This window comes from Palaemon carinicauda, chromosome 6 (assembly GCF_036898095.1).
Source record: "Palaemon carinicauda isolate YSFRI2023 chromosome 6, ASM3689809v2, whole genome shotgun sequence".
NCBI lineage: Eukaryota > Metazoa > Arthropoda > Malacostraca > Decapoda > Palaemonidae > Palaemon > Palaemon carinicauda.
The window spans coordinates 84,619,343-84,630,450 of NC_090730.1; the positions used below are offsets into that span (position 1 = coordinate 84,619,343).

At 30.4% G+C, this 11,108-nt stretch overlaps 1 protein-coding gene across 1 annotated transcript in view; it reads left to right on the forward strand.

Annotated features, from left to right (window-relative positions):
* LOC137642590 (peroxidase-like) overlaps nt 1-9,986 on the forward strand; it is a 170,493-nt gene extending 160,507 nt beyond the window's left edge. The window contains exon 19 of the mRNA XM_068375281.1: nt 8,139-9,986. Coding sequence (XP_068231382.1) covers nt 8,139-8,825 — 687 coding nt within the window. The 3' untranslated portion in view covers nt 8,826-9,986. The remainder of the gene's footprint in view (nt 1-8,138) is intronic.
* The last annotated feature ends 1,122 nt before the right edge of the window (nt 9,987-11,108 follow it).

Here is an 11,108-nt window from a genome sequence, read left to right on the forward strand (position 1 = left end):
CCCTCATCCTACCCCGAATCCAAGCCAGTGACCTAGTCCCAAACCCCTTCCTGTCGTCTTTCACGTGAAAGACGCCAAAGGGTGGGGCATCAGCATCTCCCAACAGCTAGTTCTTCTCTTCAGCAGTGCTCACTTATTTCTTCTAGCCAGAACAAGCTATTGGATCAACTGTCCTAAGTGTATATTGTCCTTTTAGAGAACAGAAACCCGCCAAGATGGCAGTGCATGGAAAAAAAATTTATATGGTTTCAAAGGGCTACATGTCATATTCTTATCATGTATTGGTGCTAGGTTGCAATTGTATTTTTATGCATCAGTTTTTTATCTCAATCAAAGGTAACGCTTTACCTTCCTTGTCCTTAGTTAAATCTTCAATATTCATCTATGAAAAACTCTCAGATCATTAACCATTTTTTCCAAAAGTCTCTAACAATATATAGTTTCCTTTTCCTAATGCAACAAAAACAAACACATACATACCTGTATACACACACACACACATACACACACACACACACACACACACACATATATATATATATATATATATATATATATATATATATATATATATATATATATATATATATATATATGTATATATATATATGTATATATATACATATATATATACTGTGTATATATATGTATATATATATATATATATATATTAATATATATATATATATACATATATATATATATATATATAATGTATATATATATATATATATATATATATATATATATATATATATATATATATATATAATGTATATATATACATATATATATAAATATATTAATATATATAATGTGTATATATATTCATATATATGTATATATTTAAATATATATATGTATATATATATATATATATATATATATATATATATATATATATATATATATATAACGTATATACATATATATATATATATATATATATATATATATATATATGTATATATGTGTGTAAATATATAATGTTTGTATATATACACATTTTATATATATATATATATATATATATATATATATATATATATATATATATATGTTTATATATAAATAAATAAATATATATATACATATATATTCTGTATATTTTTCATGGGCACATGATGCAATATAGTTTTGAATACTCATGTTACATAGGATGTAAATAAAATCATTATCCATAATTTTACTTGATTACAGGATAAGGGATAAGTGCGTTCTTAATATTTACCTGTACGTTTTGTTGGTGTAAATGACCTTGCCACTAATATTGAAATATCTTGAAAATCTCTGCATGGCGGTATTCAAATTTCCATATATTTCTGTTTGCGAAGATATGAGATAACGAACATACAGTACATAGGCTCCCATCATATTCCATTTAGAATAACCATCCCGTTTGAGCATGATGCCTTGTGGACGTAAAGGCTTCAGCCCATATTAGCATTAGTGTATTCATACTGTGCTTAACAGATTAAATCTTCAATGACTAGGTCCGGCTTCGAAATTACCACTTGAAATATTATCTTGAATTAATTTTCAGCGATAAAACTAAAGTATTTGCTCCAGGTGTAAAATGTTTCACGTGCCTTCTATCTCTTGATATTTTTTAATGTTCTCTATGAATATTTCAAAAGCAAATGTTTTATTCCCCAGTGTGTTACGGATAATGTAGTGAGAAGAAGGTGGGTATTACGCCACAGCCTATCAAACATGCTGTAAATAAAACCAAAATCAAAGATCTTTTACACATGGTAATCCTTTCTGTTAAGACTAAGTATTTATAACGTATATCCAATTCCTGTCGAAACTGAATATTGAACACGCTTGTAATTGATGTTAGTTTCTTGTTAAATCTGTTTCACTTTAAATGTTTTGATACACCATTCATGATGCCACAGTATAATTACTGAGTATCTTTAGGTAAAATCTAATATAGCAATATTTTTCTAATACATATAAACTTTGTGAATTCTGAACACTTATCAATGCTATGTTTATTTCATATTACGTACATCTATGCAAGGACGATCAAAAACTTAACACAACAATTTTTTCTTCTATGTCAATTATATCGAAAGTTTTCAAAGCTCAATTCCATTTTTTATAGACATGCTGACGTTCAAATTCTTTGGCTGAGATAATTGGACATGTCTTAGGAAACCTCAAGAAGCCTTCAGTATTTTACATTGTACAGAAGCTGAAGATTTCCTTTTGCTTTTCTGTGGTTCATTTTATATGATAATATAAAACATTGCTCACTTGAGACGATGGATCAGGAAGCAGGGAACATATTCTTAAGGTTCCAAATCTGTCAACATTAGTCACTCAGATTCCGTTATCTCGGCTTACTTATGCTTGTTATTTTCTGAAAACAGCGTTAATTTATCAGGTGCTGGACCATTGTCTTTATCACTCTCAGTATTTTCTTTATCAATCTACCATAACTAGAAGAGTTTGGACTTCTTCGCAGTATAGAATGGCTAGGCGAGGAAACTCAAGAATTAGGTGTATATTCAGTTTCGTATTTCAGTAAACTTTATCATCTGCTAATAGTGGAAAATTTTTGTCTCTTACCCTACTGCAAGTGATTTTTCATCTTTTCGGTAATATTATGTAAATCCGGGTAGTTTGGCTCCCACTAATTTGCTGATGAGTAATTATCATATATATATATATATATATATATATATATATATATATATATATATATATATATATATATATATATATATATATATATGCTCCTTTATATTTACGATGTTTGAACTATTCATGATGATTGACCAAATTGAATGGCTGGGTTTCTGCAATTAATAAGTTTATATGCGCCTTTAACTAATTGATCTAAATGGAAAAGAAATTTGTATATATTTCTGGTAATATAGCGTCAATTACCCTTACACCTCATTTATTAAAGGGAAACCTGTGACATCAATCACATGGAAATTAATTTTTCACTGGATGGTGATTTTCTTGTAAGAATTCACAATGGATGATATGAGAGATGTCACCAACTAGAAAGCTGGTGGTCTCGCCTAATGATGACGTATATGAAATGCCTTTTTTTTTTCTTTCTTATTTGTTCACTCATCTCTAATTTAAGTCTTTTTGTCATTAGGTTTTTTTCTCGCTCTTTTCTGTAAATTTTGATTCAAATATTCTTTCTCTTCCTATTACATGTTACTTCCTTTTCTTAATGTTAAAGAGATCGCCCAAATTAAAACAATAGGTATGAACTTGTTAGTTTGTGTTCTGGAAATAATCTTATTTAACTCTTCATACACTTTGCAGCCAAATGAAAACTTCTCTTATCTTCACTGCTAAAATAGAATGTTCATTTATCATTTCCTCCATCTTTGCTCATACTTGACTGTTGTTTTCAGAACACAATCTTTGTGCCGCCCTTCTTTACAATGAAAACTATATATGTATATATATATATATATATATATATATATATATATATATATATATATATATATATATATATATATATATGTATATATACATACATATATATATATATATATATATATATATATATATATATATGTTTGTATATACATATATGAATATATATACATATATACATATATATATATATATATATATATATATATATATATATATATATATATATATATATATTAGTATATACATATACAAGTATGTATATGCAGATATGTATAATGTTTAAACATGAAATACATAGCAAGGTCCCTTCTTCTGCCTATAGGATATTTATCGCAAAAATATATGAAATGTATGGCGGTAAGATTACTTGTACATAATGAAATACAGGAATACAGTATTTTGCATATAAATTTCTTTTATTCCCCCTTCTCCAATACCTCTTTACTATCTATATGTTCATACGCAATGTATTTTATTCATACATGATTTAGCTTGCACATACTATGCACACCAAACAAACGGGTAAGGGTAACTTTTTGTTTAAATTCAATATTATTGTTGCAATGCCATTGTTTTTAATTAGTGTTGTATCCTAAGTTTATATGAGTCCACTTTCTGCGTTCAGCAAATCATATGTTTATGGTTTAATGAAATTAACAGTTTTTAACTTGATTACTTCATATAACAAAACATTGCGTATACTTTAAATCTTATCTTCAGCTCTCTTACATTCTTACATATGGTCGATATTTCTCTACAGGAGACGTTTTGTTAAAGAAGAGTTATATTTCTCTAACTTTCTCTATTTTAACTTTGTTTAACTGAAAATTATCTATTGACTGACGAAATGTTAATGAATTTTGCAAGTAACAAAAGGGTAACCTGATGATAATCTGGGGTATGATGACGTATCTTCCTTGGAGAAACAACATTAATGCTAATACAACTTCACAAAGTACTTCTTTATAACTAGTGAGTTTTCTTTTCTAACTATCTATGTAACAGTTGTAGGACTCAAATTGCATACAATTCTTAGTTCATAATACATGCCTGAATATTATTCTCCTTGAAGTCGAATTCTTACTTTATTAGGTTTTTTTTTTTTTTTTTTTTTTTGTTATTGAGAAAACCACCCTTAAAGCTTTTGACTTTTGTCACGTCAGCCAATTGACTAATCACCTCACCTTCAAACTCTAATTCCCCACCTTACCAATTTCATAATAGGCACTTGATCTTTTAGAGAATATTTTTATAACTCCATTTCGCTACCTTACGAATTTTATAAATTTTTTTATCACTTTATAGAATATTCTTAGTTTGTTATTATTCATTATCATAGGAGTAGGAAAGAAAGAAGGCTGATATCACATATCATGAACTATGAAGTAAGATTTCAAAAAAATTCGTGATAATATAACACCCATGATAAGGGGAGTGAGAGGTGAGATACTTTTCGACTCTGGTGCCAAATTAGGAAATTGTTCAGTGTTACTTATTCTGATGTTGGTTTGGAAAGGGTCAACTTTTTTTAATGCCCCTCTTTCCCATTCAAAATATTTACAAATAACAATTTAGCTATGTGCTTTCTATTAATTTTCTTGCAATTAATTTATAATTTAGATGATTTTGCAATGTAGATACCCATAGTAATGTCTTAATATGCCAATTATTTATGTTTTGTATAACTTTTTAGTAATAGTGCATGAGTAAACTTAATGCCGATGCATGAAAATAAACCTGAATTCGATACTACTTGACATAAAAGGACATCCTGAAGGTTTTATTTTCGGGAGAAATTACTTTAGCAGTTCCCAACATACTGTAAGTTTATGAGATATATGATAAAACCATTTTGTTTGCTTGTTCTTCGAGTATTATTTTTTAGTTTCTCATTCATCTTTTCCACAGACATATACTGATTCAGCATCACTGTTTTCGTCCTTAAGATTTTCAATAACTTCTTTCGGTAACCATTTAGTTTCATTAATAACTTTATTAACTTTTTTTTCAAACCTCTTTAAAATTTGTAATTTCAGATCTACATTATTAGCTTTTTTTTCAGAATAGATTTATATTATTCAAAATACATTAAAAGACGCAGTGACACACCCATGGGAAATCCATAAATTTGATGTTGCTTCACAAAAGTATTCCCTTTAGATTTTCCATTGATGCAGGATTTCATGAAATATATCGTGAGAATTTTGTATCGTCAGTGGTTCACAGCTATGGTGATTGTAATTTCCAATCGACTGATTATTATTGTTCAGAAAGAAGGGAGTTAGCAATTTTTGAGCTGATGGTATGATTAGTTACAAGTAGAAAAGTATAGCAGTAGTTTCAGTCAGATGACATCTTTAGTAATAAGGAAAATGGGATAGAAAAGTGAGGATAGTTAGATGCTTCGCATTTGAAGTGTTTTACTGTATTTTGAAAATATGGAGAATGTCAATTATGAAGGTTTATAATTTTCAGCCAGCCGTAAGATTTATTACTCTATAAGCATATAAATCTTTGACTCTATATGATGGAGGATTTACAATGCATGCAAGTATATGTAAATACAGTACATACATACGTATGTGTATTTATGTGTGTATATACGTACATATGATGTTTTGACTGTATCATATAGAAAGTAAGCTGTTGAAAATTATTCTAAGTCTTTCTGATGGAAGCCAGAAATGTTATATGCTGAAGGGAGAGTGACTGTTTTGATATAAAATTGTGTTTGAGACTAAAGTGTGTTGTCTCCATGACTTCAAACATTTTCTTTAATGAAGCGATGCAAGAGATCAGAGAAAGTAGCGTGTATTTAGGTGTGAATGTTTTAGCAAAAAGAATTATGCTTGATTCTGGTATGGAATTGCAGGTAATACAGTAGTTCTTGGCAATAGTGGCAAAACTAGTGTGAAAGCATATGCAAGAATATGATAAGAGTAAATGTGAACAAGGACATTGTTATGCAGTTAAATGAAAATTAATAAGAGGGAGAATTAACCTCATAAAAAATAGATGGGAGAGTAGAGACAGTTGATTAGCATAGATATTTTGGAATAAATATAATGAATGATCCTAGGATTGGAGAAAGTCAGCAGATTAGGTGCTATAGATTGGGAAGAAACATGAATTGTCAATTGAAACAAAAGGTCGTATTGGAGGAAGTGATTGATTAGCTAGCAGTCCTTTTTTGCGAGTGAATAAATGGTTGGTGTTGAATTTGAATGAAAGGAAACTTGGTGATTCTCTTTAAGTTGTGAAGATTAGTAGAAGTGATGAAAAGATTGGATTTGATATAAAGATTGACCCTAGTGTTTTATGATGTGTGCTACAGGTTAGTGAAAGGGACATATACTTCAGAAAAGGAGAGGTTGGCCTAGAAAATCCTTGCAGATATTCCAATTGGCTAATGCTGTGGAAGTTTTATGGACTGAACTCTAACCCACGATTCAGGTGTTGAAGCAGTAACTGCTGTTGCTAATTTTCAGTGGTGGCAACATATGTTTGGAAAACATCTTTGTGTATAAAATCTCACACACACGTACATCTCTCTCTCTCTCTCTCTCTCTCTCTCTCTCTCTCTCTCTCTCTCTCTCTCTCTCTCTCTCTCTCTCTATATATATATATATATATATATATATGTATGTATGTATGTATATATACATACATACTGTATATACATATATATATATATATATATATATATATATATATATATATATATATACATATATATATATACTTATATATGTATATATATATATATATGTCTATATATATACATATATATAAATATATATATATATATATATATATATATATATATATATATATATATATATATATATATATGAATATATATGTGTGTATATATATATATATATATATATATATATATATATATATATATATATATATGTATATATATATATATATATATATATATATATATATATATATATATATATATATATATATATATACTCGCACACACACACACACACACACATATATATATATATATATATATATATATATATATATATATATATATATACATATATATATATATATATATATATATATATATATATATATATATATATATATATATATGAATAGATAACCGTTCACATCTGTATCTCAATTATGGTCATTGGCACTCAGGCCTTCAGGATGTTCATTTACCATTTCTGACTTCACCCCGACTTCCCGACATCTACTTATTAAATTTTCTCTAGGATTTTTTTTTTCACTTTCTCCTAAACTCTTCGGCCATCTCCAGTAAGTATGGGAAAAATTACAGAACATGTGATGATTATGGTAAGTTATTCTATATTTTTTCTGTTGTTTCAATGCAATTTTTACAGCAATGGCAGTTTTCGTAAATGATCTTTTAGTTATCAAGGACTTGAATAATAAAGGTAACGTTAAAATGACATGACACACGACTAGACCAATGTGCAAAATTTAAACTAACTGGTAATCGACACTTTCCAAAATATCCTTTCTTTCCATTGTAGGTACAATTATATCTTGAATACTACGAGGCGCTCTTGAAGGAACCCTGTCTTTTATGTTTCTGTTTGTGAGATTTTATGAATGTCAGAAAAATGTGTATAATTCGTCAAAAAGAAACTCTTGAGAAAAATATCTGTCTTTCTGATATCTTCGTAATTTTGTTTTTATGCTGTCATTTAATGGTTTTCTTCTTCTTCCAGCCCCAGGCAGGCCCTATTCCTATCGTTGAACTCAATCCTCTCATTCTCCCCGAAAAGACCAAATCTCACTTCCAGTCTCCTTCTGGAGGATCTTTCTCTTCTGACAACATTCCCAAAAACATATCTCCGAAACCCTCTGGCCCTAAAGTCCCCACCCCATTCAACCACCCTAAACCCCATGCAACCACCATAACCATCGACGGCCCGACGACGGCCATATCCATCAGCGACCCTTCCCCCCATCCACATTTCGGTCCTCTTAAACCCTCCAGTGAAATCCATATCATTGAGACTCCTCATCCATCACCCTCTTATGGAGTCCCTCACCCTCCCCCTCCCCCTCCACCTCTTCCCCAACCTCATCCTGAGGCATTCAATCCTCCACCCCATATTCCTGAGCCATTTCATCCACTTTCCCCTTCCTACAGCGGTCCAGGTCCCTTTCCAGCAGAATTCCACGAGCCCATAGACGTCGTGCATCTTCACGTCCATCATTCTGGACCAGTTGGCCCCAGACCATCTTACGGACCCCCACCCCCTGGAATTCACGGCGACTTCGACGCTCCAGTAGAGTATTGCCAAGGCCACTTCAAACCTCTGTCGACTTCATACGGACCTCCACCAGTTCGCCAGCGAAACAAAAATCCATTCAGACAATTCCTTGGTCATTTAGGCTTTAAAGGATAAAGTTACAACTCCGTTTACATTCTCATATAGCTATTATTAGCCTAATTTATATGTAATCTTTCAATGAATTACCATTGCCGGCCAGGATATTTTCTTCTGTCGAATATAGACTTAATAAACTTATACCTAGATGATCATCAAATTGAGATATCATAAAAGAAGAGGGACGGTATACTTCCCTGAGCATGCACACACAAATAAATAAAAAAGAAATGAAAACTCAGAACTACACAATGGGATGATTCATGTCTGAAGCCATATCCTACAGAGTAGAGCATAAATTATGTTATACTGGTTTAGAGTTTGTCAAACTAAGTAATCATGCATGGCTAGAAACGGTTAAAATTCAAGCATTTCTTCTCAATACAACAACACTCTGCATCAGCTCCATTCTATAAAGTCTGATATAGATTTTGTATTAAGAAGAACTAAATTAATATATTAGTTACAAAACAAGACAGTTGCTGCATTTATCTATTGACGTAACTCAATGTCCTTTTAAACATCAGAGAATTTTGAGTCCACCCTCGTAAAGAAAAGGAAAAAATATACAGCCATACTTATTTTAATCTTAGATGGTTTCATAACAATTTGTATACCAGTTTTATTTTAGGTAAACCATTTAATGTTTTTTTTTTCAAGTGCCAGGTATGGGATGGAGTGGAAGTTACGTTTATTTTAAGCATCGGAAGCCCTAAAATCCATGCGTTAGCAACTGATTATCTAGTCAATTATTGCACAAACTATTATGTATAACACATTAGAGACATCATTGCAAAAGGCTCAATTCCTGGCACACATCAGCACGTTATGTATATAGATTTACCAGTATATCTTCATGTATAGATAACTTGAAATGCTGTTTGATATACCAGGGTCCACTATTGTAGATTTTGTTAAAAGTTCAAACAGAACACTTACTATTTTTCTTCCAACATATGTGAAACTACTTAGGAGCAAATGTTATATATTTAGTTTGCCTTATTGTAGAAACTGGGTATGCTACCCCTTTGTCAGCTGGCTTTGTTCATCTGTAACTCATCAAATTAAACTGATGAATCATGCCATTACAAATTATGTTTATTGTTTGGAATTATGGACAGTTCACGGATATCATAACAGGTCCTGAAGCATATATATCGATATCTATCTATCTATCTATCTATCTCTCTCTCTATATATATATATTTATATAAATACACACATATATATAAAGTATATATATATATATATATATATATATATATATATATATATATATATATATATATATATATATATATATATATATATATATGGTACGTGTCAACTGATCATGTTCTCACTGATGTGAACTTAAGGAATTTCAGGTGTAACCATTGTAGGATGATAGTACCTATACACGAAAATACAAGTAATGATGACATGCATAGTATGCAAAAATAGCAACCCAAGTGTTATAGCTGCAAGTATCCAGTTCTATATCCATATTTAATGCTTTTTTCATATCCGTGAATTTTCATCCTTGAAATAGCACCGGAATCACTGAAAAATTACATTGCCTACCTAGTGCTTCGTACTTTTATTTCATTTTGTACATAAGTCATAGATAGTGTATCTTGATGTTTTCATTTGCCAAAAGATCTGCCATATAAATGTTAGCCCAACTTTAACCATTGTATAGTGAGGCAGACTTGAACTTCTTTTTTATATTCCTATTCTTAAGTTTTGTCCATAAATAGCATTTTTGTCTTGCTTTTGAGTTCTTGTTATGTATATTCAACATTTTCCAATAAAATCTTTGAAGATATGATTATCTTTCTGACCTTATGAGAAAAACAAGTTCTATTATTAGTCTTGAAAGTGTGTAAACTTTTATTCCTTAAATTTATGGAGTAACAATATAGCAGAGAGAAAATTTACATTTTTGTGACCATAGCTCTGAAAGGAAAGTTTCTTTGCATTTTCATAACCTTTAACATTGAAAAAAAAATGTCAATCCCCACGTCCCTCACGAAACGATGGGCTAACTTTTTTAAATACTTATTTGTGAGCATAGCGGACGCTCATAAAAATTATCCTGACAGTGTTATCTGCTCCAGCCTTCCCGGAAAGAATGCACTCTGTACTACACGCTATCTGTCGAATGGATGGCAAAGGTACAAGGGCCTCCCCTGGGGCTCAACAAGTACCAGTATTCAGTGGCTTCCAGTGTTGCTCTCAGTATCCACAACTAAAAACCAAACCATACTACCATACTACATATCCGGAACCTTCTACCCAGTCTGTATTGTATGACATTAT